This window comes from Mya arenaria, chromosome 6 (genome assembly GCF_026914265.1).
Source record: "Mya arenaria isolate MELC-2E11 chromosome 6, ASM2691426v1".
Taxonomy (NCBI): Eukaryota; Metazoa; Mollusca; class Bivalvia; order Myida; family Myidae; genus Mya; species Mya arenaria.
The window spans coordinates 81,216,275-81,240,372 of NC_069127.1; the positions used below are offsets into that span (position 1 = coordinate 81,216,275).

At 34.4% G+C, this 24,098-nt stretch overlaps 1 protein-coding gene across 1 annotated transcript; it reads left to right on the forward strand.

Moving 5' to 3' along the window:
• The first annotated feature begins 2,080 nt into the window (after nucleotides 1-2,080).
• On the forward strand, nucleotides 2,081-22,213 carry LOC128238947 (pyrokinin-1 receptor-like). Its single transcript, XM_052955289.1, has 4 exons — nucleotides 2,081-2,649; nucleotides 16,366-16,899; nucleotides 19,072-19,197; nucleotides 21,136-22,213. The coding sequence occupies exons 1-4, from the start codon at nucleotides 2,334-2,336 to the stop codon at nucleotides 21,729-21,731; spliced, it is 1,572 nt and encodes a 523-aa protein (XP_052811249.1). The 5' UTR covers nucleotides 2,081-2,333; the 3' UTR covers nucleotides 21,732-22,213.
• Nucleotides 22,214-24,098: the final 1,885 nt, after the last annotated feature.

A 24,098-nucleotide genomic window follows, 5' to 3' on the forward strand; every position in this document is an offset into this window, starting at 1 on the left:
TGTGTTAATGCAATTAAATTATTCACTTAAAAGCGTATAAATGTCGGAATGAGGAATAACAGTAAATAACAGTAAACTTAAGGGTTAAGTTTGGTAAGGATTACAAGAGGAATGCGGTTGAGAGAAAAACAATAAATGTGAGAATGAAAAGAACGAAAATGAAAGACACACATAGTTGACCCGCCCCCATGACCAGTTTCGCCCATTATTGAGAGACATTGATATATTTCGTAAGTATTAGGTCTTCAGTTTAAAAGAGTACCAAACACACTGTATAGTTTAAATGAGAACAACTTACGTATGAATGAGTTAGATTATTGAATAACCATTTTCTTTCGCTCGATTGTAAAGATGCTTATAGCTTTAGAATCACACTCATGAATGTCCGTTCCCACGGTACGTCATAAGAAAGTTTCCCTGGAGGTGATCGAACCCGTTGTGGGTTCGTTGCTTTGGGTGAGAGAGGGAAAATATTCCACTTATCTATATATAAAAATATAACATATAATAAATTTTATGTACATCGCATTCATTCCCAAAACTGTTGGGACATATTTAATTCGTTTGAAAATGATTAATGTTTGATCTAGATATATTCACACGAAAACCTATTTTAAATGTACATTTTCACAGCAAGCAACTTGAATAACTTTCGTGTCTGCTTTGGACCAATGCGTGGAACAGCTCAAAAACCAAGTTGAACTTAAGTTGCATAAAATAAAACTAAAACTTTATGAAAAAAACGCACCTTGTGTCGAACATACAACCGTTGATGCATTGTCGAGGTGCATGACAACATAAGCTAACTAAAATGCTTTAACAACCCATCACCCCGAAATCGCAGAAGAGTAAAAGAAGCATAATTTACCAAGCTAATTTCTACGAAAATTACTAACGAGTTATGGCTAGCAAAAAGCCATACCTACTTCACATTGACATTCACAGGGACGTTGTAAATTGATAAGATATATTTTGCATTGACTTTCACAAGGACGCTGTAACTTGATAAGATATAAATACGCATATGTTGCATTGACATTCACAAGGACGTTGTAAATTGATAAGGTAGTATAATTACGAACGTACTTTTGTTCCGAAATTAGGTCTCCACGTGTCTTCTTTATACTGTGTTATTTACAAAACACATTGCAACAGGTCCGGACAGTTCCTTCGATTATTAAATTACACAGTTATATTAAATTTTAAAGAATTTATGTTTGAAATAGATAGTTTCCATATTTTACTTTGTACGAACGAATTCATCTTAGTAGGAACGTCTATCGATTGAACTCGTTTTGTATTATTGGACCGTTTTTTTACGTCAACAGCCAAATCCTTTTAAGAGTGAATATATCTAAAATGACATTTTTTCTATCAATATGTATACAAATAATTAGTTTATTTAAACATATAGTATAGAATTTAAGTAACCAGTAAACACTTCTCAATAACAAATTCAATGCATTTAAAATGAATTATTACTGCTTGAATAACTGCTGTCAGGGTGATTTAACTGCTGAATGTTATTTCGTTTCAAAAAGTTTCGTGATGTGGTTGAAAATAATAAACGGTATGCCAATTGAATGAACGAGAAATAAGTGTACCATTTCAAACCTTATTTAAGTGCTTTTCATATAACTCGTTGTATTTATATCACGAATGTTAACCTTCTAGATGTTTTAATATAATATTAACGAGGGGGCTCTTAGTGCTTTTATTTTATAAAACATAAACGAAACACGGAAGCGTATTGATGCAACACAACTAATAGCCATATATATGCTAATAAGTGAAAGGCAGTATCTTTGACAACATCACTCAACGTAACCCGGACAAAATTGTCAATATTTGTTTAATGCCAAACGGCCTTATCTGTTTAAAAAAATGTTTAAGAAAATTCCGAACCAATATCGTAAATATTCTCGTTGTTCTTTGTATCAGCTATATAGTATCTACATGAACAAGGCTAACAAGGACCAAACCATTCTGCAACTGTTCATTCTATTGGAAATCTGGCAGCGCATTATTTGCAGGGGCTCTTCTCGGATCACTACTGTAGGTTATCAACGCGGCGTGATAGACGAACTTCATTTTCTTGTGGGGGATCATACAGTTTATTTGATCACTGGAATGATGTCGTGAGCAATCATTTAATGTTTATTTGTTTGCGAGATATTTTTGTATATGTCAATAGTGATGTTTGTGTCTGGATTAGTTTTACTTCTTTCATTTTGAAATATATAATTATCACACACATTTAACAGAAAACAATTGTGTTGTACTGCAAAAACGATGGAGAAAGACTTCGAGTTGGGGAGAGTCTGTGAGTGAAGATGGTCAGCTATGGGGATTACAACGACCTAGGACAGCTGCCGCCCGAACCCACCAACAACACCCCCGCATACGTGAATGGCACGTGGATCGGACCAGGTGACCCTGCCGCTCTACTATTACAGTCTCTCGGAGAGCGCCGGAAGGGTGCGGCCATAGCTCTGCTCCTTACAAGTATCTACATCGCCATCTTCATTACGGGCGTTGTTGGTAATCTAAGCACATGTATAGTCATATGGCGGAATTCGTACATGCACACGGTGACAAACTACTACCTTTTCAACCTCGCAGTTTCAGACGTCCTTACCCTATTTATCGGTATGTAACGCTCTCTTCCTTGTTTTATTCATTATAGCTCCTTATTCCAACCCCTATTCTCGGTGCCACTGCAAGCCTGTGGCATGTGTATAGAGCATATTGAGTCATTTCGTATCTTAAGTCCTCTTCCCAGGTTAAGTATCTCACTGATCATATGGTTAATAACTATTTAAAAATTATTTTTTATGTATTTTTGTATTGAATTCACAATTCATATTTTAATATCCTAAAACACTTATACTTTGTTTTAATTTTACTTTGACAATTTAAAATAAAATATACTTAAGATAAATAATGACTACTGCCTCTGAACTCACAATTTAAATTGTTTGGTAAATATTACAATACAGATTTAAACATTTATCTTTCGTTCAGTGCATTATGGTTATTTTGTTTCTCAAAATGTTGAAAGGTAAATAATTAAAATACATTTAAAACGTTTTAGGTAGGTATGAATTTTACCTGTCAACATACACTATCGAACATATTAACTGCAGATCAGAATAAAAAGTGCGCTGTTTTGAACTATCTAAATATTTCTTGTTGTAACGTACACAAATACTCTGTGTTCAGCATACAATCGATCATGTTATAGTATAATCTTGAGCTTTATGGGGCGGTCGCGTAGTAACGCAAGTATTATAAAGAATTCTCATACCAAATAAAGCAAAGTATAATGCATTGAAAAAGTACTGGTTTTATGTTCTGTAATATTTTACATATGTTAAGAAATAATGATATTGTACTGCATTTACATTTGCATATATTTATGCTATTGTTCTTTGTATGCTTGATATCGCACTACATTTTTTAAAACTTGTTTGCAGTTTTATTAATCACAACCGATGTCTTTATTGCTCCACTGATGCTTAAGTATCAATACACCGAAGGTGTTACACCGTAAGCCTGAAATAGCATGTTTTCGCATGGTCATCATGCTTGTCATGTTAAACCTTTGGATTACAAACATCATTTAATATTTAAATGAAAAACGACAAAACATGTCAAGTAGTCAAACATTCAAGGGCACAGGGTCAACGCCAATGACACAGTACAGAAAAATAAACCTTTACAAACCAGAAACACGGAACAAACCACAAAACTCCACAAACAACGCACAATATACAGAATGAATAAAACAAAGGGTGTTTATCATTGATTGTTGGGTACCGCATTGAAACGGTCAGTAAAATGTAAATTACCTGGGGGTTTAAACTTGTTTATAGGCACAACCTCACTTTTATCCCGACAATCCCGAATAAAGTAAAAGTGTAAATGGTAAATAGTATTAAAGTATGCAATAACTTAAGGAAACTTGAGATTAAATCAAATAATAATAAAACTTATAAGTAAACCCCAGGTACTTTTAATCATGGAATACTATTCATATTGCCAAATGCAAAAACTGTTCAAAGAGGTGATGAAATTATTGTTTGAAACTATAAAATTCGACAGATCAACGTATATTCGGGTAAAAAGCATTCATAGATACAGTATTGGAAACCATTTTACAGAAAATAATGGATGCAATCAAAATTAAAAGTGTGTTTTTGTAATAAGTCCTGGTGTAGAGAAGAAGGCACCTATTCGAAATAAAATCGAAACAAATGATATTCGCCACGGTGGCCATATCGACCGATATTTCTGTGCAGTAAGAAAACATATTTCCAATGAAACAGTTGTTTGTGTCAGTTCAAACACAGTTCATTTTATTATGCGAAATATTTTAATTTGTAACCCTGACATAATATTTAACCAAAATTCATGATTTTAGAATATTTTGTCGTCCGCAGAGTAATAGAATAGCCCATAAGTTATTATGATTTTTCTCTTGAAAAAGAGTGTAAGAGCTACATTGCACCCAAACGTTTTAAAGGCCACAACCAGACCTGTATTTCAATGATGTTCTTTCCAGCGAATAATACGGAAATGCCAGAAGCACCTACTAGACTGTTTATGAAAAAAATGAAACTGACTTTGTGCTTTATTTCAATGAAGTCATTTTCAAAAATAATTAATAAGTAAAAACAAGACATACTATACTTTACTAGAAGTTTGTACTGATATTTTATATATTGACATATTGTAGATATTTATTAATTTAAAGTTCCGTAAAAGAAAAGAGCGTTGGCTGATCCAAAAATAGTAGAAATTAATTAATGTTAAGATGATAAACATGAAGGTCATCTCGCTAATGGAAATGTCCATTGAAATATCAAAATGATAAACTACAATAACACGTCCAGTTATCGAAAGCTTAAACACAACCCCCGTTCAAGACAAACCGTTTTCATACAAATTATATTATGAGATAGATTAAGTGTTTAATTGGTGTTCATCTGCATTTTCTTAAAAAGAATTTCTCAATTTATCAACCAATAGACAATTATGAGAGCACTTCATTTTTTGTATTACGTTATCAAAGTTATCCACGTATGTATATTGGCCAAGTGCGTCTTCCGTCTTCCTGATTGCTCAAAACCTCAAATTGTTTTGATTGTTTCAAGAACGTCACGCAAGATGTGTAAGACACAAACAATTCCCAATCTTATCACCGAGATAATAATGGCTGGGAGTGAACTAGTATTCAAGGTAATCATTGCACAGATTGATGTTGTTGAGTATATTGCAAGGTAATAAGAGTATACAGGACAATTTCATTACATTGAATAAATATATAATGGGAGTCTTATAGACTCTGTGAACACTCTAATCTCAAAACAATAGTGTACATATCCTTTCAGCATTTATTTGTCTATCAAGTGAAGTAAACTTCAACGCAACATCGACAACAGCGTCTTTCATACTTTTCATACTCAAAGAAATAGTGTTGAATCGAGTTCGTCATAGTACATTTACCTCACCAAGGTTTCACAATGTCGATTTGTATGCTCAAAGAAGAAAAATAAAGATTGTGAACAAAAACAATAATCAAGTATGATTAGACATAAAAAACACAGTATATTAACATTTTGCTGACCGTTCAAGGGCGGTAACCGACAATCCTTGATAAACATCCCTAGTTTTATATATTCTATATGATTTGTGTTGTTTGTGTGTGTGTGATGTTGTACTGTGTTTCCCGCTTTGGTTCTGTTCCATTGAACGGGGTTTATGATATGAGTTTTCGACTAATGGACTTGTTTCTGTTGTTTTTTCGTATACATAACATTTACCTGCAACCTATTTAAAATTAAAGAGAAACAGCTCGGAGCCAATCCTTTTACGATGACACTTCTTAAAGACACACGGTCAAAACCCAACATAAACTAAACGAGAGACACACAAAGTATAAAAGGATACCAACATAAAAAACTGCACAGCATTAGACACTTGCATCAACCTATGTAATAATTATTAATAAACTTTATAGATATGCCTTGAAACAGTCAGTAAAAAGGAAGCCTACTGAACCCACATTAGTTTCGGCTGGCTGCTGAATACGAAAAACTGTATCTTGTTATATACGTCTGGGTAACAAAGATAAACGGATGTTTTCTAATTCTTGTTATTTCAGACAAGTTAAAGTTCTGTTTCGAAGACATGTTTTAAAAGGACAAGATCAAGATATAATAAGTAAATGAAGGTTAAGCCTCTGTTTGAATTTCTCAGCGCATCATTTAACAAATATCGTTCGCCGGACTGATGATAATATCAATGCCTACTTGTTAAAGCACGATAATACCTCACGCTGCGCACACTTGTTAAAGCATTATCACCCCACCTTCTGTGCACACTTGGTGAAACATGATCATCCCTCCTGCTGCGCATGCTTGCTGAAGCAAGAATATGCTCGAATATGATGCAAGATAAGTTTACAATATCGCGATGAGTTTCGTGTTTCAATTTCTTTATTTAAATTAACTGCTATTACTTCAGACACGATTACACCCTTATAAGAAATAAAAACAGATACAGTGAATTTTGTGATGGACTCAGTAAGTCGTATTTTTATTCATTTCAATTCACGAATCTGTCTGATAACCTAAATAAGCTCTTATAAGAGATTGAATCTCAAACATATCCAAAGTGCATTCCCCGATCGTATTCTACGCAAGACTACGAGAAACATTTGTAAACCATTGATATTTCTTACGCGTTAAAAAACCCCCCTTGTTTTTCGATAAACTGGATTTAAACTACCGTTCTTGTTGTCAGCCATGTTGTAGATATCAGCTATAATAAACATGAACCAAATAAAAAATGTTAATTTAGAATCAACAAAAATAGTTCAATGGCTTATTTCCTATATTTTCGTTCGTAGGAACTAGCGGAAACAATGATTGTTTATGCCATAATGCTAATAAATATCTTTGATACATATAAAATATTCTTAATACGAAAGAAAGTGTTCATTGCATTTCAGTATGTATGCAAAACGCTACAGAAACAAGCTCAATAGCAAAAAGTTTAAACATAAACCCGGTATAATGGCACTGGGTAAACACCAAAGACATATAACATAAAATCACAAACAAGAAACATGGAAGAACAACACAAAACTCCACAAGCAGGAAAGTGCATATATACTATATATAAAAAACTACTATGTTTATCAAGGATTGTTAGGTACCGCCTTGGAACGGTCAGTAAAATTTAAATTTACTGCGAGTTTAAATCCGTTTGTGTGCACAACCTCACTCTAATGCCAACAATCCCGAATAAATCAATAATGTAAACGTTTGAACGTCATCATATTTGCAGGTATTTCATCCAACATTTTCCTCTAAAGTTATTGCTATAATCTCATTAAAATAAGTACTTCTTAAATGTTCTATTCAAATATGAACTCGCTAGGTATGTTTATCAAGGATTGTTAAGTACCGCCTTGGAACGGTCAGTAAAATGTAAAATTACTGGGGGCTTAAACCAGTTTAAGTGCACAAACCTCACTCTTATCCCAACAGTCCTAAATGAAGATACATGCAAAAGGTAAACCTTAACAAAGTATGCATTAACTTGAGGGAACTTAACAATAAAACAAAAAATGATAAACTTATAAGTAAACCCCAAGACTAGATTAATGACTTGAATATATATTGGTTTGGTATTACGATAGGTTTCAAGAACCGAAACGTTTTCATTATTTCCGTTGTGCACAGCTCGATCTGTGTAGGAACTAATCATGTTTTCTAACTGACAAGTATTGTAAAAATGGCATATCACAACTTCTGGAATTCAACACGACTTGGTTAACAAACTTGATTGACAAGGTGATGGATAGTTGACATTGTCGTTTTATGTTAGTATATGTACGAAGGTAGTATTTTGTTATATAATTTAAAATGTATGTTTAGCAATTATCACACACTTGTCAAAAGTGTTTAGAAACGAAATCAGTAAAAATAGCTTTGTGAAATAAAATCGTGAATTACATAAACTAGTGCTCCAAAATCGACTTAGCTGTTGAACAGGTCAGTTCAGTTTTTCAAACTTGTAACGGCACTCAAGTGTCATCGAAAGTGACATTTTCAAATTTATATTATGCAATATATGTAATGGACGTAGTTTGTTTAATTGTATGTGTGTTCTTAATTTCCCGAGATGTTTTTACGGTGCGATCAATTTTATGGCTTGCACTTTATTGAAAGTAATAAACTATATTAGGTCGCCTCTCTCTTACAATTGACATGTGTTGTTTTTCACAATGTAGTGTTTTATGCTCGGTCTTACTGGGGTATTTTTGTCGCTCTTTATATTCATTTTTGTTTCATAAAAATAAATCTTTGTGCTTGACAAAAGTGCATTTTAGTGATACAAACGACAGTTCTGACTTAGATGTATAAATCAAAATGTGTAGTCCTTTTTTTGTTTATCACCCATGTCACCCTTCAATACCCCGTGTTTTATATTGTTCTCTGGTCATTCTACTTTTGGTATTTATCTTGTCGCCTTTGTTTATACAATCTTCTCTCCACTCATTTTTTTCTTAACAGGCATAGTAATCGTTATATAAACAATCCTGTATATGTGAGAATCATGTTATTTGTTTCGAAATTGATATTGATTTTAATAGCATGGTATCTCGCTTCAAAACAATCTTATAGTTCGATATATATAATAATGTTTTGCATGCAAATAGATTTAATTCCTTTGATTCATTTTGTAATCGGTATTATAAGACTGTAAGCGATATAGGCGAACATATACACTATCGGAGACCTACCAGACTATGTGGCTCTGAAATGTAGACTGCTATACGCCAGAAGCTATATTCTGTTTTCCATCTTGAAAAGCTCATTTTCTGTTTCCACTTTTGACAAAAACATGTGCAAAATATGGCTCCCTGGGAGGACAATAATCAAATAGACACTAAACAGTTATATTAAATAATGAGGGGGGTCTCTAGTTTAATGATCAAATTATGATGTAATTATAATATGAATGTGGTGAGGCTCCAAAGATAGCAAGGATAATAGTGAACGTTTTCAACATGCTGACATTTTAAGATTTTTCTTACAGTTCATTCATCCCACAAACGGTCCAACTACTTTTATTGACACAAATTAAATTTTATCGATGTAGCTCAGATATCACGACATATGGTCAATATTAGCAGAACATCCAAATATCCTATCAGGAGCCAATTGTGACTCGCTATTGGATTGGTGCAACATTTACAAAAATATGATAATAATGTTACTGAAACGGAGCTAATGCTCGTACCACAAAAATCATCCGCTTATGTTGAAAATCGATTTGCTTGACGTTTTGATAGAAATCGAACAGTTCTTTTTCTATCCGTCGTAATGCATGTAACATCAATATAGCAGGGTGTACACATAGAATAAAAATGATTATGCAGATCTTTTAACATGTCAAAGTAAAAAGACTCACATAATATGTAGCGCTTCTTTTTTGAATATTGTTCTGGACATTGTAACATGTCTGCTTCAAGGGTCACATATTCATCATGTTAAAAGTTTCGGAGTTTTTTGGAAATGTTGAAGGACTATGTCCAACGAGTTGTACTAACTATTCGTATAGAAAACATGGAGTTTATCAGCATACTCTAATGTATGTTATATCAACGAAACAAGGGCTGCACCCAGGTTTTTTGCAAGGCAACTTATACATAAATAATTATTACTATTTGACTGATGCATTTCAGTAAACCACCGGAAAGTGTATCCTTTTTGTTTAAAGGCTGTAGGCCGCTAGACCAGCAGACTTGTAACCGTTAATCTACACCACAATTAAATTTTGTTAAAATGTAGTCAGTTTAAAACTCGAAGCGCCTAGAGCGTTGAAAGGCCTTCCGCCTGCTACTTTTTGTGAGTATAGTCGCAATAATACATAACAAATATCATCTATGGATAGAATATATATAGAGATAGGCATTCTCCTAAATTCCATCGCAAATTCGGTTAGATTATTTTATTTTTTTATGATTCTCAATTTAATCAAAACCTTGGGGTAACAGTCACTTGAAATACTCATTAAGTATGTAGAATACCTAGATAATTACAAAATCATAATATCAATTTCATATGAAACCTTATTTGGAAGTTTTATAAACATTTCATTTTTTAGAAAACCTACTCTACATTTCAAACATAACTCGTATTTAGCTAACTATGCCCGCCTATTAAACCAAATATATACACCAAAATGCATTATACATGTTAATTAAGTTCACATTAAGGGCCTCTTTCTACAATGGCAGGGTCCTCGTGATCAAATCAACCGCATGATATTTATTTCTTAAATGTATTGACGTATCCTAATATTGCCCTTAACATATGTCACTCGTGGACAAAATGAATACATTTATATAAGTGGTTTATAAATATGCATACGCGACATGCTCAAGACTTTGGGCTGAAATTACTGAGACAATCTGAGAAATCTTCGCAAGCTTTCCATTCTATTTGGCATAACATGATTAGTATAATATTGTTATTGGTCCTGCTGTTACAATTTTGTGGAGTAATTTACAAAAGAAAATATGTTTATTTATTTATGATATTACTCAGACATTTTCTGCTTAAGTATTGGTGAAGTTAACTTTAGTTAATAGTTCAGGTGTCAAATATTACTATGTCTTGTTGTATTCATAGTGAAGGTCTTTAAATAATACCTCCTTGAGTACTCTTTAAAGACAGCAGTTTCGATGAAAGATTTGGGACAAATCCAGTGACTTAAATTTGCACACTCATGAATTATTATGATTTTAATACAAGATGGTTTGCTTTTTCACTAATTTGCTTTGACTGCCGTTATCGAACGTTTGCACATTGTTGATTTTTACTAGTATGACGGAATTGAAAAGGAAGCTTGTTAGCTTATCCTATGCCTTGCTTTTGTCACTCTTTCAAACTGCTCGTAAAGGTAAAATTGTTGTTATTATTTGTAGATTTCTGATCTCGATAAACTTTAATGGATAAGGTGAAAGGTGAATGACACATATTTTAAGTAGTGGGTGGTAAAATGCTTTTGAAGTGTGTAAGAAGCAAAAGAGAGTAACGTAAAGAGCAGGAAGAGTGGCGGGGGTATGGATAGGACATGTCAGTTGTAGAATCAAGGTTGTTCTTATGTATATAAAGGAGATCAAAAACGTTTAGTTTGACGAATGTAGTGCTGAACGTGGTTTAATATAGTTGCTGATTTGGTCAGGTCCGAGGCGTTTTTGGATCCAAACAATATAATTTGAAGTGACATATGCTTGACAGCACACCACTGGTCGACTAGGCGATGTCTTTGTGTATGATATAAGGGGCAGCAGTCCTCAATTTCACCACATTGACTGACAATCTTGGCTATTGATAATGTTTTTAGAGAACAACTGTTCATTAAGAGCATCCGCAGTCTTGCAAGGGTCAGACACTCAATTTGCGTTTTGGCTTACCAGTTCAACGCGATATGCAGATTTGTTATTTAGAACACTGGAAGGGATTTTGTTTAGTGTGTCTCTTCTAAGAGCTGTAAGTGATGCCAACCCTCATAGCACATACATGTAAGGATAATTATATATCTAATAGGGATGCAAACGAATATTCGAATATTCGAATATTCGATCAAAAGAATGGTATTCGAATATTAAAATCGGTATTCGAATATTCGTTTATTTTTTACTTTTTTTCTAAATTTTGTTCCATCTTGAACATTTATTTAACATTTATATTTAAAGATTAAAACGCTCTAATTTACCCTCGTTTCGTCAATAGACCCACGCATGTCACCAATTATCGAGGCGCGAGCATCTAGACAATACACAGTGGCGCGTCAAGTGTCAATTAAGGCCCATCATCATGGCGAAATAAACAAATATTTTTACGTGTGCCGTCCCCTGCCAATTAGCGGCAATGCAATAAATAAAGTTGAGAGGGGATTGGAACCTATTTTAAACGATGCCAATTAAGGGTTCGTCATGTCAGCAATAACACAAAATATTTCTTTTGTATGTCAATTAAACTGAGCAATGTAGCTAAAATCGCACTGAATATAATGCGCATAAAATTTGATGTCCATCATTCCTTGTGAATAAGCTCTCTCGAACTGTTCGGAAATAAATATAACAAATACACGTAAACAAAATAATCGACAAAATGCCTGCTTCATCTGAAGTTTGGAATTATTTCACGCGGTCTGTAGACAAGAAAACAGTGTCGTGCAAGTTGTGCAGTGTTAGTCTTACGTACTTGGGAACTACCACAAATCTATGGAATCATGTGAAAGGAAAACATCCTAGTGCAAAAAATGAAAATGAGAGTATATATCACTTTAAAATAAAAACAAATATAGGTGTTATTTAATCTAATACAGTTTCCTAAAATGCGATGAGAACTACTAGGAGAAGCCTATTTGCAAAAAAAAAACATTAGGAAAACCGTTTAAAGAACAAGACTTAGGCTTGGCAGACACTGATCATAAAATAATGGTGTCATTAGATTCGAATCTCTTGAACATGGCTTGGACTTTATTACAACTCAACTTCATGCCACATCATTTTTTACGCATTGGTATTTAAAGGGACTCACTGATGGTTTTAAAACGTACGTTTTCGGATTATACTCCACTTCGTCTGTGTTCTAGAATGAGGTACCAATAGGGAGACCAATGACAAACAGATGCGACTTTCTTATATTCTGCCCGTCAGCGGTTTCTTATAGATTGTTCATTCAATAAATTGTATTTCTATACCTGGCAATAGTTTTTTAACAGGAAGAAACATTCAATGAACAAATATGATATTTAATTATTGCAGACATACTTTGTAATTGAGTATTTTAGACGATACATAAGAAAAATGAATCCTATAACATATATTTGATATTGACTTCTTGTATACAAATAAGAACATTGCTGCCTTCTATGATAAGCGTTGAACAATCCGTACACAGTTTCACAGTAAGGCTTCTCAAGATTGAAATCTTCTGATAAATAGACAGATAGGTTTGATATTCTTCAATATTGTGTTGCCAGTTACCGGACGGATTTTTCTAAGGAACAGATGTGTCATGAACGCAAGTCGCGATGGCGCCAATAATCCTGGAACTCTCCTAAACTGTCATAATTTCTAATAGTCGGTCCCTAAGATTGCATTGCTTTTCTGATGCGGAGGAAAACAGTTATAAGACGAGGGGCATTCAGTTACTATACCATTGAGGCTCGGGTTTGATTACTATTTACGACCAACACTTCGTTTGATGATATGTAAAAACAATATATTAGAGAAATATAAAAAAAAAACGATTTATAAATGAAACGATTATCAGACAAAATATTTTATTAAAATAATATACTGAAAAATAGTACGTGTATTTTCAAGATCCTTGTGTTTTTTAGATACTTCTTTTAAGTGTATCGCGATTATGGTCCAAGTTACAGACTGCTTTAAGGTGAAAACGTTATGTCTTTTACAGTTTCTGTCGTGAAATGTTCTCAATAAATGTTTTATTAATGAAAAGATACATTTGAAATTCACTGTGTTTTACTATTAAATGCAAATCTGTTTATGTATTGCACTTGGTTGAATGGACTGTCGTAGACGAAATACACGTGCTCTTCATTTATCATTTTGTAGCTGTATTTTCAATGTAATTAAATAATGAATTCTATATATATAACTAATAAATATGGATTTGGTCTTATATTGTGAATGTCATGTTTTGTGTCGCCATAGTAATGGAGCATGCTGTTTTTTTCTATATTGGCTCATGTGTGTTTGACAATACCAACACCCAATTTCATATTTTATGCAACTTATAATTATCGATAATTGAAAAACAACATGACCCTTAAGCCAATTGCTTTGGAAATAGCAGTGTTGCCTTTTTAAAAACTGTCTTCCAATTTAGCTCTCTTCCATATTAAAGTAATTTGAATTGAGCACGTTCTTCCAATTACCATCCCCTTCCTTCAAGTATTACATACAACTTTCTAACATCTCATTTTCGAATAATAATTCCTAGCCCCTGGCGAAATGACTTCGCCTGCACAGACGTAGCCGTTTCAAAACTGAAACATCACTCACCTCATTGACGAATAATCTGCAAATTAAAGACCACTTGCTTGACAAATTTCAGTTTTACCTCCCAAAATATGTTTTATTACGCCAATGTTTATTAAATATAAATAAAATGTTAATAAAACAACCGATAACAACTCATTTAATTTATATAAGAACATATAGAGGCTACGAGGCGTAGCGATAGAAGATCCAGATTTGCCACCATACCACTTTAGGTTCAATTAGGGCCCTAACCCAAGTAAATCGATGAACTACTAAAAAGGTATACGTTCCTACGTGTAAAAGCTACAAAAAGGTTACTAAAGTAAAATATATTTGCATTGTATTTTAGACCAGGTCATTGAAAGAACCTGTTGCAGCAATCACAGACGCTAGAAACGTTATAGTTACGAGTTGTTATTAATGATTAGTTTGATTTTGGTATATATTTTTATAATTGTACGAGTAAGTGGTAATGTAGACGAGTGGTTAAAATTGCACTGTAATATGCAAGGCATTCCTCATGCATATTTCAGATTGGTTTTGATCTTGAGCCTGTAGGATTCCTTCGGAATAGCGATGATTAAAAATTTAGTTTAACAAAGAAGGAATAAATTCGGTACCAAAAAATAATTTCGAAATAGCGATACTTTCGGATAAACGGTGTTCGGGATAGGGTGTTCAACAGCTGTATATGCGTTTGAAGATTATTTTCAATGCCAAGGTATCCAATTCATCATTATCATATACGTAAATGAAGATATTCACAGGTAATTCTTATACTATAATGACAGAACTGTATGAGTACACGAATAAAGCTTGGAAGGAATGTAGGATTGCAAATGCTGTATAGCAGTTATGTAATAGAACGATATCATTTGCTTTTTCTATTACAGTTGCTGTTTATAGGGGTATTTTAGATAATAAGCGGCTTTACGACACATTACGCTCTCCGTGTAACAAGAGCATCTGGCATCTCGTCAACCCCGGGGTCGTTGCACGGTTACACGGCATTCCTTGAGCACGCGCTCGAGCTCTTGCGAAGGCACTACACAATGTCTTAATCATTAATTGACCATTATCCTGAAATTATTTGCATTTGCAATGGCAATGCTGTCGTTTGAATTGACTTTCGATATGCAGGAACATTATGCAGTTTGAAACCTTTAACTTCATGAGAAAACTTCACGATACCATCGCTTGCTCAGCAATCAATATTCCGTTATAGATGGTTGTACTGATGGAAATAATAGTCAGATATTCATCAAGGAATTAAAACACGGTTGTTAGATAGCGTTACTGCAAATCTTTATGTAGGTTAGATCACACGCTCCTCAATGTGCCATTTGTTCGATTTTCAGCTTTGGCGTATATGAACTAAGTTTGTATTTAAAAACATGAACATGTGTTTCCTCTGGCAACTCCTGTTCCGCTACAACACAAAACCATATTCTCGTGTAGCATCGTGCCAATAAGAGTCATTCATGCAATATAAATATAACTTATTTCACTTTATTTGCAAAATATATATGTTTTAAGTAGGATATATTTAAATATGTTTGTCACACCATTTTTAAGAATGGCTCATATTGATAATGGCGTTTTTTGACAAATAGCAAGATATATGTCAAAACACATTTTAGATGATTATTTAAATGCGTTCCATTCAATTTGCAAATTATTGCTATTCGAAGCGAAGAATCACTGCTTAATCATGACCCCAAAGTTTTTTTTATCTCGGAAAACACTGCTAATACAGCCAGAGTTGCATTCTAAAGCAATGCGGACACTCAAATGAAGAGTTTAGCCACGCAGTAAATAAATATGTCAGGTATACTTCACCCGATCGTATACCCGCTTTTCCCTTTAGGACGACTAACCCGAATTGTTGTCGCATTGGATACCTTTCGACAACTTCCCCAGTTCAAGTACAATTAACCAACTACAATACTGCATCTATTGTTTGAAAATAACCATTCATTTGCAGTCTTTTAACTTAGAAGCTTTGTTTCGAACTCGTTTGTTGACTCACGGCAGACGCTGATATTTGCGGAAATAAATTATTACAACATAACTCTGTGCAGTTATAAAGTATAGTAGGCTTGAAGTAAATGGCGTGTTTACGCTTCCAATCTGTTATTTTTTCTTTCACATTTACTTGAAAAGTGCGAAAGCCGCAGATATATTGTCTTATATCGTAAACTTCTTTATATTTCTTCTTATTTCTGTCGTCCATTCATAATCTAGGCGCTTGTATATTTCAGCCCTGCCGCCGGAAGTCTACTCGATCTGGGAGGCGTACCCGTGGCGTTTCGGGGAGCCGTTTTGCATCCTAAAGACATTCGTCATGGAGATGACTTCATATTCCTCGGTGCTCACCATCACAGGTTTTACCATAGAACGCTACTTGGCCATATGTCAGCCAATCAAAATACAGCCATGTTGTCACGTGTCACGGGCAACCCGCTGTATAATTGTTATATGGACTATATCGACGTTCAGTGCCTTGCCTTACCCGGTACATACACGGACATTCTACTACTTGAGCGATCCGTTGACGGAGCGGCCTATCGCGGACTCGCTTGTTTGTAACATTCCGCTTCGATGGACGGGCCGCATGATCACGGTGTTTCAACTGTCCACCTTTATATATTTCCTCGTTCCAATGATTGTCATCACGCTCATTTACGTGCTCATCGGCGTCAGGTTGGGGGCCTCGGAACTCAAGGCGCCCGAAAGTCCACAGTACGGCAAGGCCACCGCCACCAGAGCACGCCGGGCCATCCTCAGAATGCTAGGTGAGTTGCATGCAAGAGTGAATTACTTCTACTTGTCTTATATCTCTCTAAGTTTGTATCAACGTCCTTCAGGTACTGAAGGCAAAGCTGCATGGACGTCCAACATGTCTTATCAGAATGTTTCCTGTACGATTCGCGGACACTTTTCATGTCCTGATTTATCTAAATCATTTCAAATTAACTCATAACAAGCAGATCATTTTTTTTTCTGAAATCCAAATACGTCATGATTTGACATGTGACCCTAGCCACCTAAATACCGAGAGTCCGATTATGTTCGGACCTGAATCCGCAATACCGCATTATTTTGAAACAAATCCGGGTTACCATTTAGTGGAAGTATTGATTAAAATGTCCATATATGATTAATTTTGGCATGTCTTATTTTCAGATTGGCTTTTACGGTCATTTTTTTAATAATCAGTTATACCACACAGTTATATCGAGAAGTACAAAAATATGTTGGCCCGATCTGTTAGGATCCTTGATCTATATTCACTAACGTTAATTTAAGACGAAAGACCAAGATGTTTTGTTTTGACATAAGAATAAGTGTTATCGATGAACATATGATGTTGTATATATTTATAGGTTTGTTTGTTTCAAATGGAGCGGGGCTGGTGGCATCTAGTTTAATTTAAATTTGCTTTTCAATATGCGTTTTATTTAACAAGCACTATTGTAAAAACGAAATATTCATGATGTAGATCACAAGCAATAGGAAATGTGTGCATATCACATCCTTACATACGACAATATCGTATAGTGATTTGCATTTTGATGTTTGCCATGCTCTCCAGGTTCAGCTTACTCGTTACGGGACTTCATACTCATCAAGGCTTCGTAACATAATAGCTACATCAAAGAGTCCAGGAAATGGAAACAGTATCAGTTATAGGCCTTCGCATTGTATGTTTAGATGTTTTTACGCTGACAATCTGTATATCTATACATTGCTCTAAATCAAAAGTTGTATTGTTTGATATTCGCCAATCCATTATCATTTTAATCAAGGTATGAATTGCGGGATTGGTGTCATTATCGGGCTATGAACGCAATCGGGATGGTCAAAGTGTATGGAGTCCGAAGGAAACCAATTTGAATTCTTGAATGGAAATTGAAGGGACGACTATTCACAAGTGGTCGTTCAGACCCATTTCACCAATAAGAATTTTAGAATGGATTTTCAATGGAAGTCCTTTCACAAGAGGATATTAATTCCCATCTTACTAAATTGATTTCAAGAATAGGAAATTGAAGGAACGACTTTTACAAGAGGTATTTAAATCCCGGCGTACAAATTTGATTTCTAAAATGGAAAATAAAGGGACGACTGTTCACAAGAGGTTTTATGAGGTTTTTGTTTGTGATTTTGTGTTCTTTGTCTTTGGCGTTTGCCCAATGGCACTAAACCGGGTTTATGAGCGTACAAAATGGAAAATAAAGGGACGACTGTTCACAAGAGGTTTTATGAGGTTTTTGTTTGTGATTTTGTGTTCTATGTCTTTGGTGTTTGCCCAATGGCACTAAACCGGGTTTATGTTGAAACTTTTTGCTACTGAGCTTTTTTCTGTAGCTTTTTGCATTACTATTAAGAACCAGGGAAGAGCCAAGGTATGAGCATTTAAAACAGAACTTGCCGAGGGCACACTTTTATCAGAAACTAACTGACACACAACATCACATGCCACCAGATCTCATCTATCTTACACGAGCGGCCATGAAATATACATATAATCAACATCAACATATGTAAATTTGGGTTAACAGCCTTGAAAGGTTTATGGTTATGAATAATTCACTTGCGCTTAGACTAATTTTAGAAAGGATGGACATCCTTTGATCATATCAATCAGATCTTAATTAAAATAGTAAACATACTTGCATTTCACGCCATAAAAACTGTTCTCTCGAGAGAATGTATTGAAGGACCAAGGGCCGCTCAGGTCTGTCTTAGCCATTCAATCTTAGCATTAGTATGAGTAGAGTTTATATAACCTTTTATGAGCTTGACATGACATCTGACACTTCGATTTGATATATTATATTTTGCTCAACATAGAGGCCTATACACCAAATACATTTCTCCCGATGGAAGATGCGCTTTGTATCTTCATCAATTTTAGCTAGCATACTGTTAAGCCGTGTCAAATTTATATGTGTATATTTTAGTGGCGGTGGTGGTAGCGTTCTTCCTGTGCTGGGCTCCATTCCATGCTCAGCGACTCATGACCCTGTACGTGGAACATTGGACCCCTAATCTCATCGAAGTGCAGGGATACCTTTTCTACGTGTCAGGTAAAAACACATAACGATAACAAAGAAGAAAACATACAAACAATTATAATATTCGTGAATTGTTAACCTCCAATCAGTTATAATGTATCAGTTAATTAACTCAAACATAATTAGCAAAATTACATAAGTCTTGGAATTTGGGGCGAGAATATGTTGTTTTACTACTGGCTTATACAATATTTCTAATTCATTTCACTGATCTTACATATCTACATATGTTCTGGAAAACCTGTTTAATATATTTCTGCAATACAATTGGCTTTGTGTATGTCTTTGCCGCCAGTATCGTCACTTTTGAATACTAAACTAGTGTGAATCTGCAAGGTCAATCCACTTTTTGAAAATATTTCATTAGTTGTTTCAGCCAAGTAGTCCATATTGAAAGTGTTTATAGACTCTTGAAAATCCTTGATAAATTTGATAATGTCTAGATAATAAGGACATACTTTTCGAATAAATCAAACAATACTGGCAATGTATTGGTTACGTGTGTTATTCATTTTGTTTTCAAAGAAGAACGCTATTGTTCCGCTAGCAAAGTTCGAGCAACTGACCCATCGCGATGATCTTAATAAAAAAGCTTACCTATACTTAGTTACTCATTTTGACACATCAAAGAATCTTGTTTTAAAATAAGTCAATATTTAAATGAAAAATGAAAAACAGAAACAAGCAGAGAAGTCGAAAATTTAAACATAACATCGTTAATTGGTTATGTTCAACTCAATATTCATGGCTCACAGAGAATTTTGAAGTATTATATTTTATTTCAACAGTCATTTAATTGAAGCAAAGAATGTCTGAAACGCAAATCAGTTAGAATTAACTCATAATCCATTTTTTTTTATGTTTTTGTTTTTTTTTGTTTGGGGGGGAGATGTATTTAACGTTATTGACTTTACATCGAATATATTAAATAGCTGACTCTTTGTTAAAAATGCCACACAGAACAAATGCCATTATTTAAAACGTTAATGTCAATATAAGTATGTATGAATGCCCCAGGTTATCGAAATTTCTAACGCTGAACAGGATTATTTATATTACTAATGTAATAAAAGACAAAATACATTCAAACTTGATTTTGTTAAAATATATGTAATATATTTATTGTGATAACAATACATTGCTATTTTTTAATTCTTTTAAACTTTGAAAAAACGAAATATTTCGCAAAATCGTAGAAAAAAAATAAATAAAAAATAGTGGGTTTAGCTAAGGAACTTAACAAGTGTTAAGACATTTTGTGTTCAAGAAATATTTTCCTTTATAATGTTTAGCCATGATGTTTATTAACATTATGCGTTAGAGAATGTCCTTTATTTTGAACACGTAAGTAATTTAAAATAATGTCAATGCTGTGTCGAATTCTCGTTAACTCTAAGGAGGCAGCCACTCCAATTTAGTCAGAAATAGGGCTATTAAACATGGTCAAAATATTTCGTTTTGAATTCTATGTCAAGTTAGAACAATACGTCAACATCAAATGTGCGAAAAAGCTTGCTCAGACTTTAGAAGCTATTTTGTCTCCTTTCTGACAATGTGTCAGGCAAGTAGGTTGTATTACGTCAGTTATCTGGGCTATGATTAAGAAAGGCACGTTCGCTACGCTTACTCCTTCCATACACCATCACTTTGATTATATTTCATGTATCTAACTATAACGCAAAACTAATGACTTTGGAAAAGTAAAACCTTTCACAGACACATTGTACTTAATTAAAGAAATGTCAAATGTCTCCAAGAAATTCCATCAAAGCATACTTTGAACATATGGTAAGTGTTGAGTCCGCGGGAATATTAGGGATTTATTAAACACTGTCAATTTAAGGATGACAGCCACTATTTATCATTTTTGACATGTTGCCAGGTACTGCGTCATGAGATTCGATAGCTACCATTCCTCGTGATTGACTGCGTTCTGATTTCTCATTTCAGGAATCCTGTATTTCTTCAGCTCAACTGTTAATCCAATTTTATATAATTTGCTGTCGAGAAAATTTCGACGGGCTTTTAAACGGACACTGTGCAGATGTTTCGTGAGTGCTAATTCTCTGCCAACCTTTTATATGCTCAAGGCTAAGTTTATAAACAATGATGAAGAGGCAGGCTCATCCCGGGGACCGTCCATTAGCCGTCCGTTTCAGGAGAAGAAAGGAGTAAGGCTCGTCACATACTACAAGAACGACAAACACGCCTCACGCGGCCGGAAAACGTTAGAGAAACCGTCAACACTTGACACGCTGTTGAATAAAACCAGCCGAAGTCCAACGTGCAGCTCGCACGCTCATTCTGACGGAGGGCTTCACGCACTCTGTCGTCATAAACGCTGCACGAGCAGACGGCAAAGTTCTTTAACGCCTCGACAGAATGGATTAGTGGCTTCGTTTCAGGATATAAAAACACTACGACGTAAAGATGTCACGGCTAACCCAAGCAGACGAAATGCTAACATACCAGACGTTAATGATGACATCTATGATGCGGAATCGACCTCAAACACCCCCATACTGAGAATAACGCTGAGAGTGTAGCAGTGTACAAATATGACTGTGTTGGATGAGGTATAATCCTCATCATCATATTGAAAGAAGTACTTATAATGTACATGTAAAACACGACAGACAAGTGTTTCAAGTGTTGGACCAAAAATGTCAGCTCCTCCGATAAGGTAGTCTGCGCCTTGAGTTGCGTTGTCGGTTTTCCATGTGTTCGTACTGTTTTTTTATATTATCAAGGTCTGCCCTCAGTCTGGCTAAACCAAGCCGTAACGCCATCATGACGTCAATTATTTCAAATGTATTAGTGACATAAGATAAAAATGACTACGAGTCCAGTCAAATGCATATATGAGTAGACTTAAAGAATGAGGGTTGGATACTAGAGATCCAGATGCGATACTCCGGGCAGTTCCGGGAGGGACGTTAGAACGGGAGTCCTGTGTGGCAGTGCTTTGATCCAGAATAGCTTTAACCAGGTTAACATTCTGTCTGTGCACTATGCTCCTAATTCTTAATATGACAAACAATCTTATCGGAGCTCTCGCCGAGTATGCCTTCGCTCGAGTACGAGTTTATATAAACTAACACACATGCATTTACTGACAATGAGATATGTTAACATTGCACTTAATGTGCAGACACATTATTTTATTACAAGATATTATATTATCTGTAATGAAGTGATTAATGTTAATATAATTGATATTAAAGCCTATATTTCCATGAAATATTGAGTACTTATTGAATTTACCCGGATAGATGTTTAAATTTTATATAAGCACAAGTACTAAGATATGAATTTGTCACCAGATTGTTGAAAAAGTTTAATACATTTAAAGTAAATATCACGATCGGCGTTAAGATTACAAAAACGTTGAGATTCCTGTCAACTGAAATAAAGCAAAACAGTTGTCACGAATTATGAGTTTACAAATTAAAAATTATAAGACGTTATTAATGTTTAACTTTATATATTTTATGCAGAGTAAGATATACAGAAAAGGAATAGTATTAAGATGATTCGTTAAAAAAAATCAACCATAATGATGCTAGGTGGGGAAATATTTCACGTTTGCTTCTTAGTTTCGGCATAGTTGAGGTATGCCATAGTTTTTACGTTATCCACTTCGAAACTCTACTTTCAAAAAGTAGTTCGTATAAAGCCCCGCGATGATTCAATACAACGATCGTTTTATAAACCTTTTAAAAATACACTGAGTTATAAACATGAAAATAATAGTAAAATATATAGACTTTCAACTGTTATGTAGAGTTTTGACATTTTGACATTAAGTGCAATTTTGGTAATTGTCACCGATCGGAACTCGGGCCTGGTGGCTGTGAAAACCCAACAATGCCGCTATAGTGTGTGTATTCTGTATCACGAAACGAGCATAAACCAGCACCTTCACACGGCATTGGGCAATATTGTAGTACTTCATTAAACTAAAAGAACTGCAGTGTTCTGGAAATAAATGTCGCATCAAAGCTCGTAAATAATTTCTACTGGATGGAACATTACTTGCTTGTTTTCCGTCAATGCTAGCACGCATGTCACATTTCTCTGACAGAAAATTCTTCCAAAAAGCAAGCAAAATCGGCATGATCCTAAAATCGGATAATGTCCGTCATTAGGAAATGACAAGTGTGTTTAAACAAAAGAACCTGTAAATTCCAAGTCCATTAGCCAGCCGCTGTCCATTTTATGTGCTTCTGATCCTTATTTTTGTTTCTGACTTTTTTATCCATTTTTAAGTGTGTCTGATTAATAAACAAGTTTTGAAAAACCAACAGTTGCCAGTGTGACATTAACCAATTAGAATTGAACAAAAACAGACATCCAGTGCCTATGAACTAACAACATCTCATTCATTGATAACGGAATTAATGTACTTTTATATACATAAAATTAGTGTCGCTGCGTATTAATAACAAAACTATTTACAACATCTTCGTGAAATATTTTAAAACAATAAACTTGACATTTAAACATTTGAAAATTGGGAGAATGAGTTGATGATATACCCAGTTTGATTATTCCTGGGATTACCAGTGATATAATATTTCTTTTACATGTAACCAAAGACGTTAAGTGATTTTTTGCCGAATCACAACATTTGATCTACACAACATGTCTACCAGTATTTATCCTAGGCCATTTTAAGTTGTTTTTAAAAGCAGTCAGTCATGCAATTTGTGTTCGCCATTGTGTGCAAAACAATGCGGTACGCATACAGTACTTACGTTAATGCATCGTCATATATTACGCGTATCTTCTGATCTGGTTTTTAAATTGACATTTGTGAGTAGTAATATTGTATAGTTAGAAAGTAATAGAAGTAACTGTAAGCACAGGCCTTGTTTACTTTTTCAAGTGAAAAATATTCTATTTTGTTTATG

Excerpts from the sequence above, each read along its gene's own strand:
- LOC128238947 (XM_052955289.1), top strand. The coding sequence starts at position 2,334 with ATGGTCAGCTATGGGGATTACAACGACCTAGGACAGCTGCCGCCCGAA. Across the intron at positions 16,900-19,071 it reads GGCCATCCTCAGAATGCTAG|TGGCGGTGGTGGTAGCGTTC; the intron begins GTGAGTTGCATG and ends TGTATATTTTAG. Across the intron at positions 19,198-21,135 it reads ATACCTTTTCTACGTGTCAG|GAATCCTGTATTTCTTCAGC; the intron begins GTAAAAACACAT and ends TTCTCATTTCAG.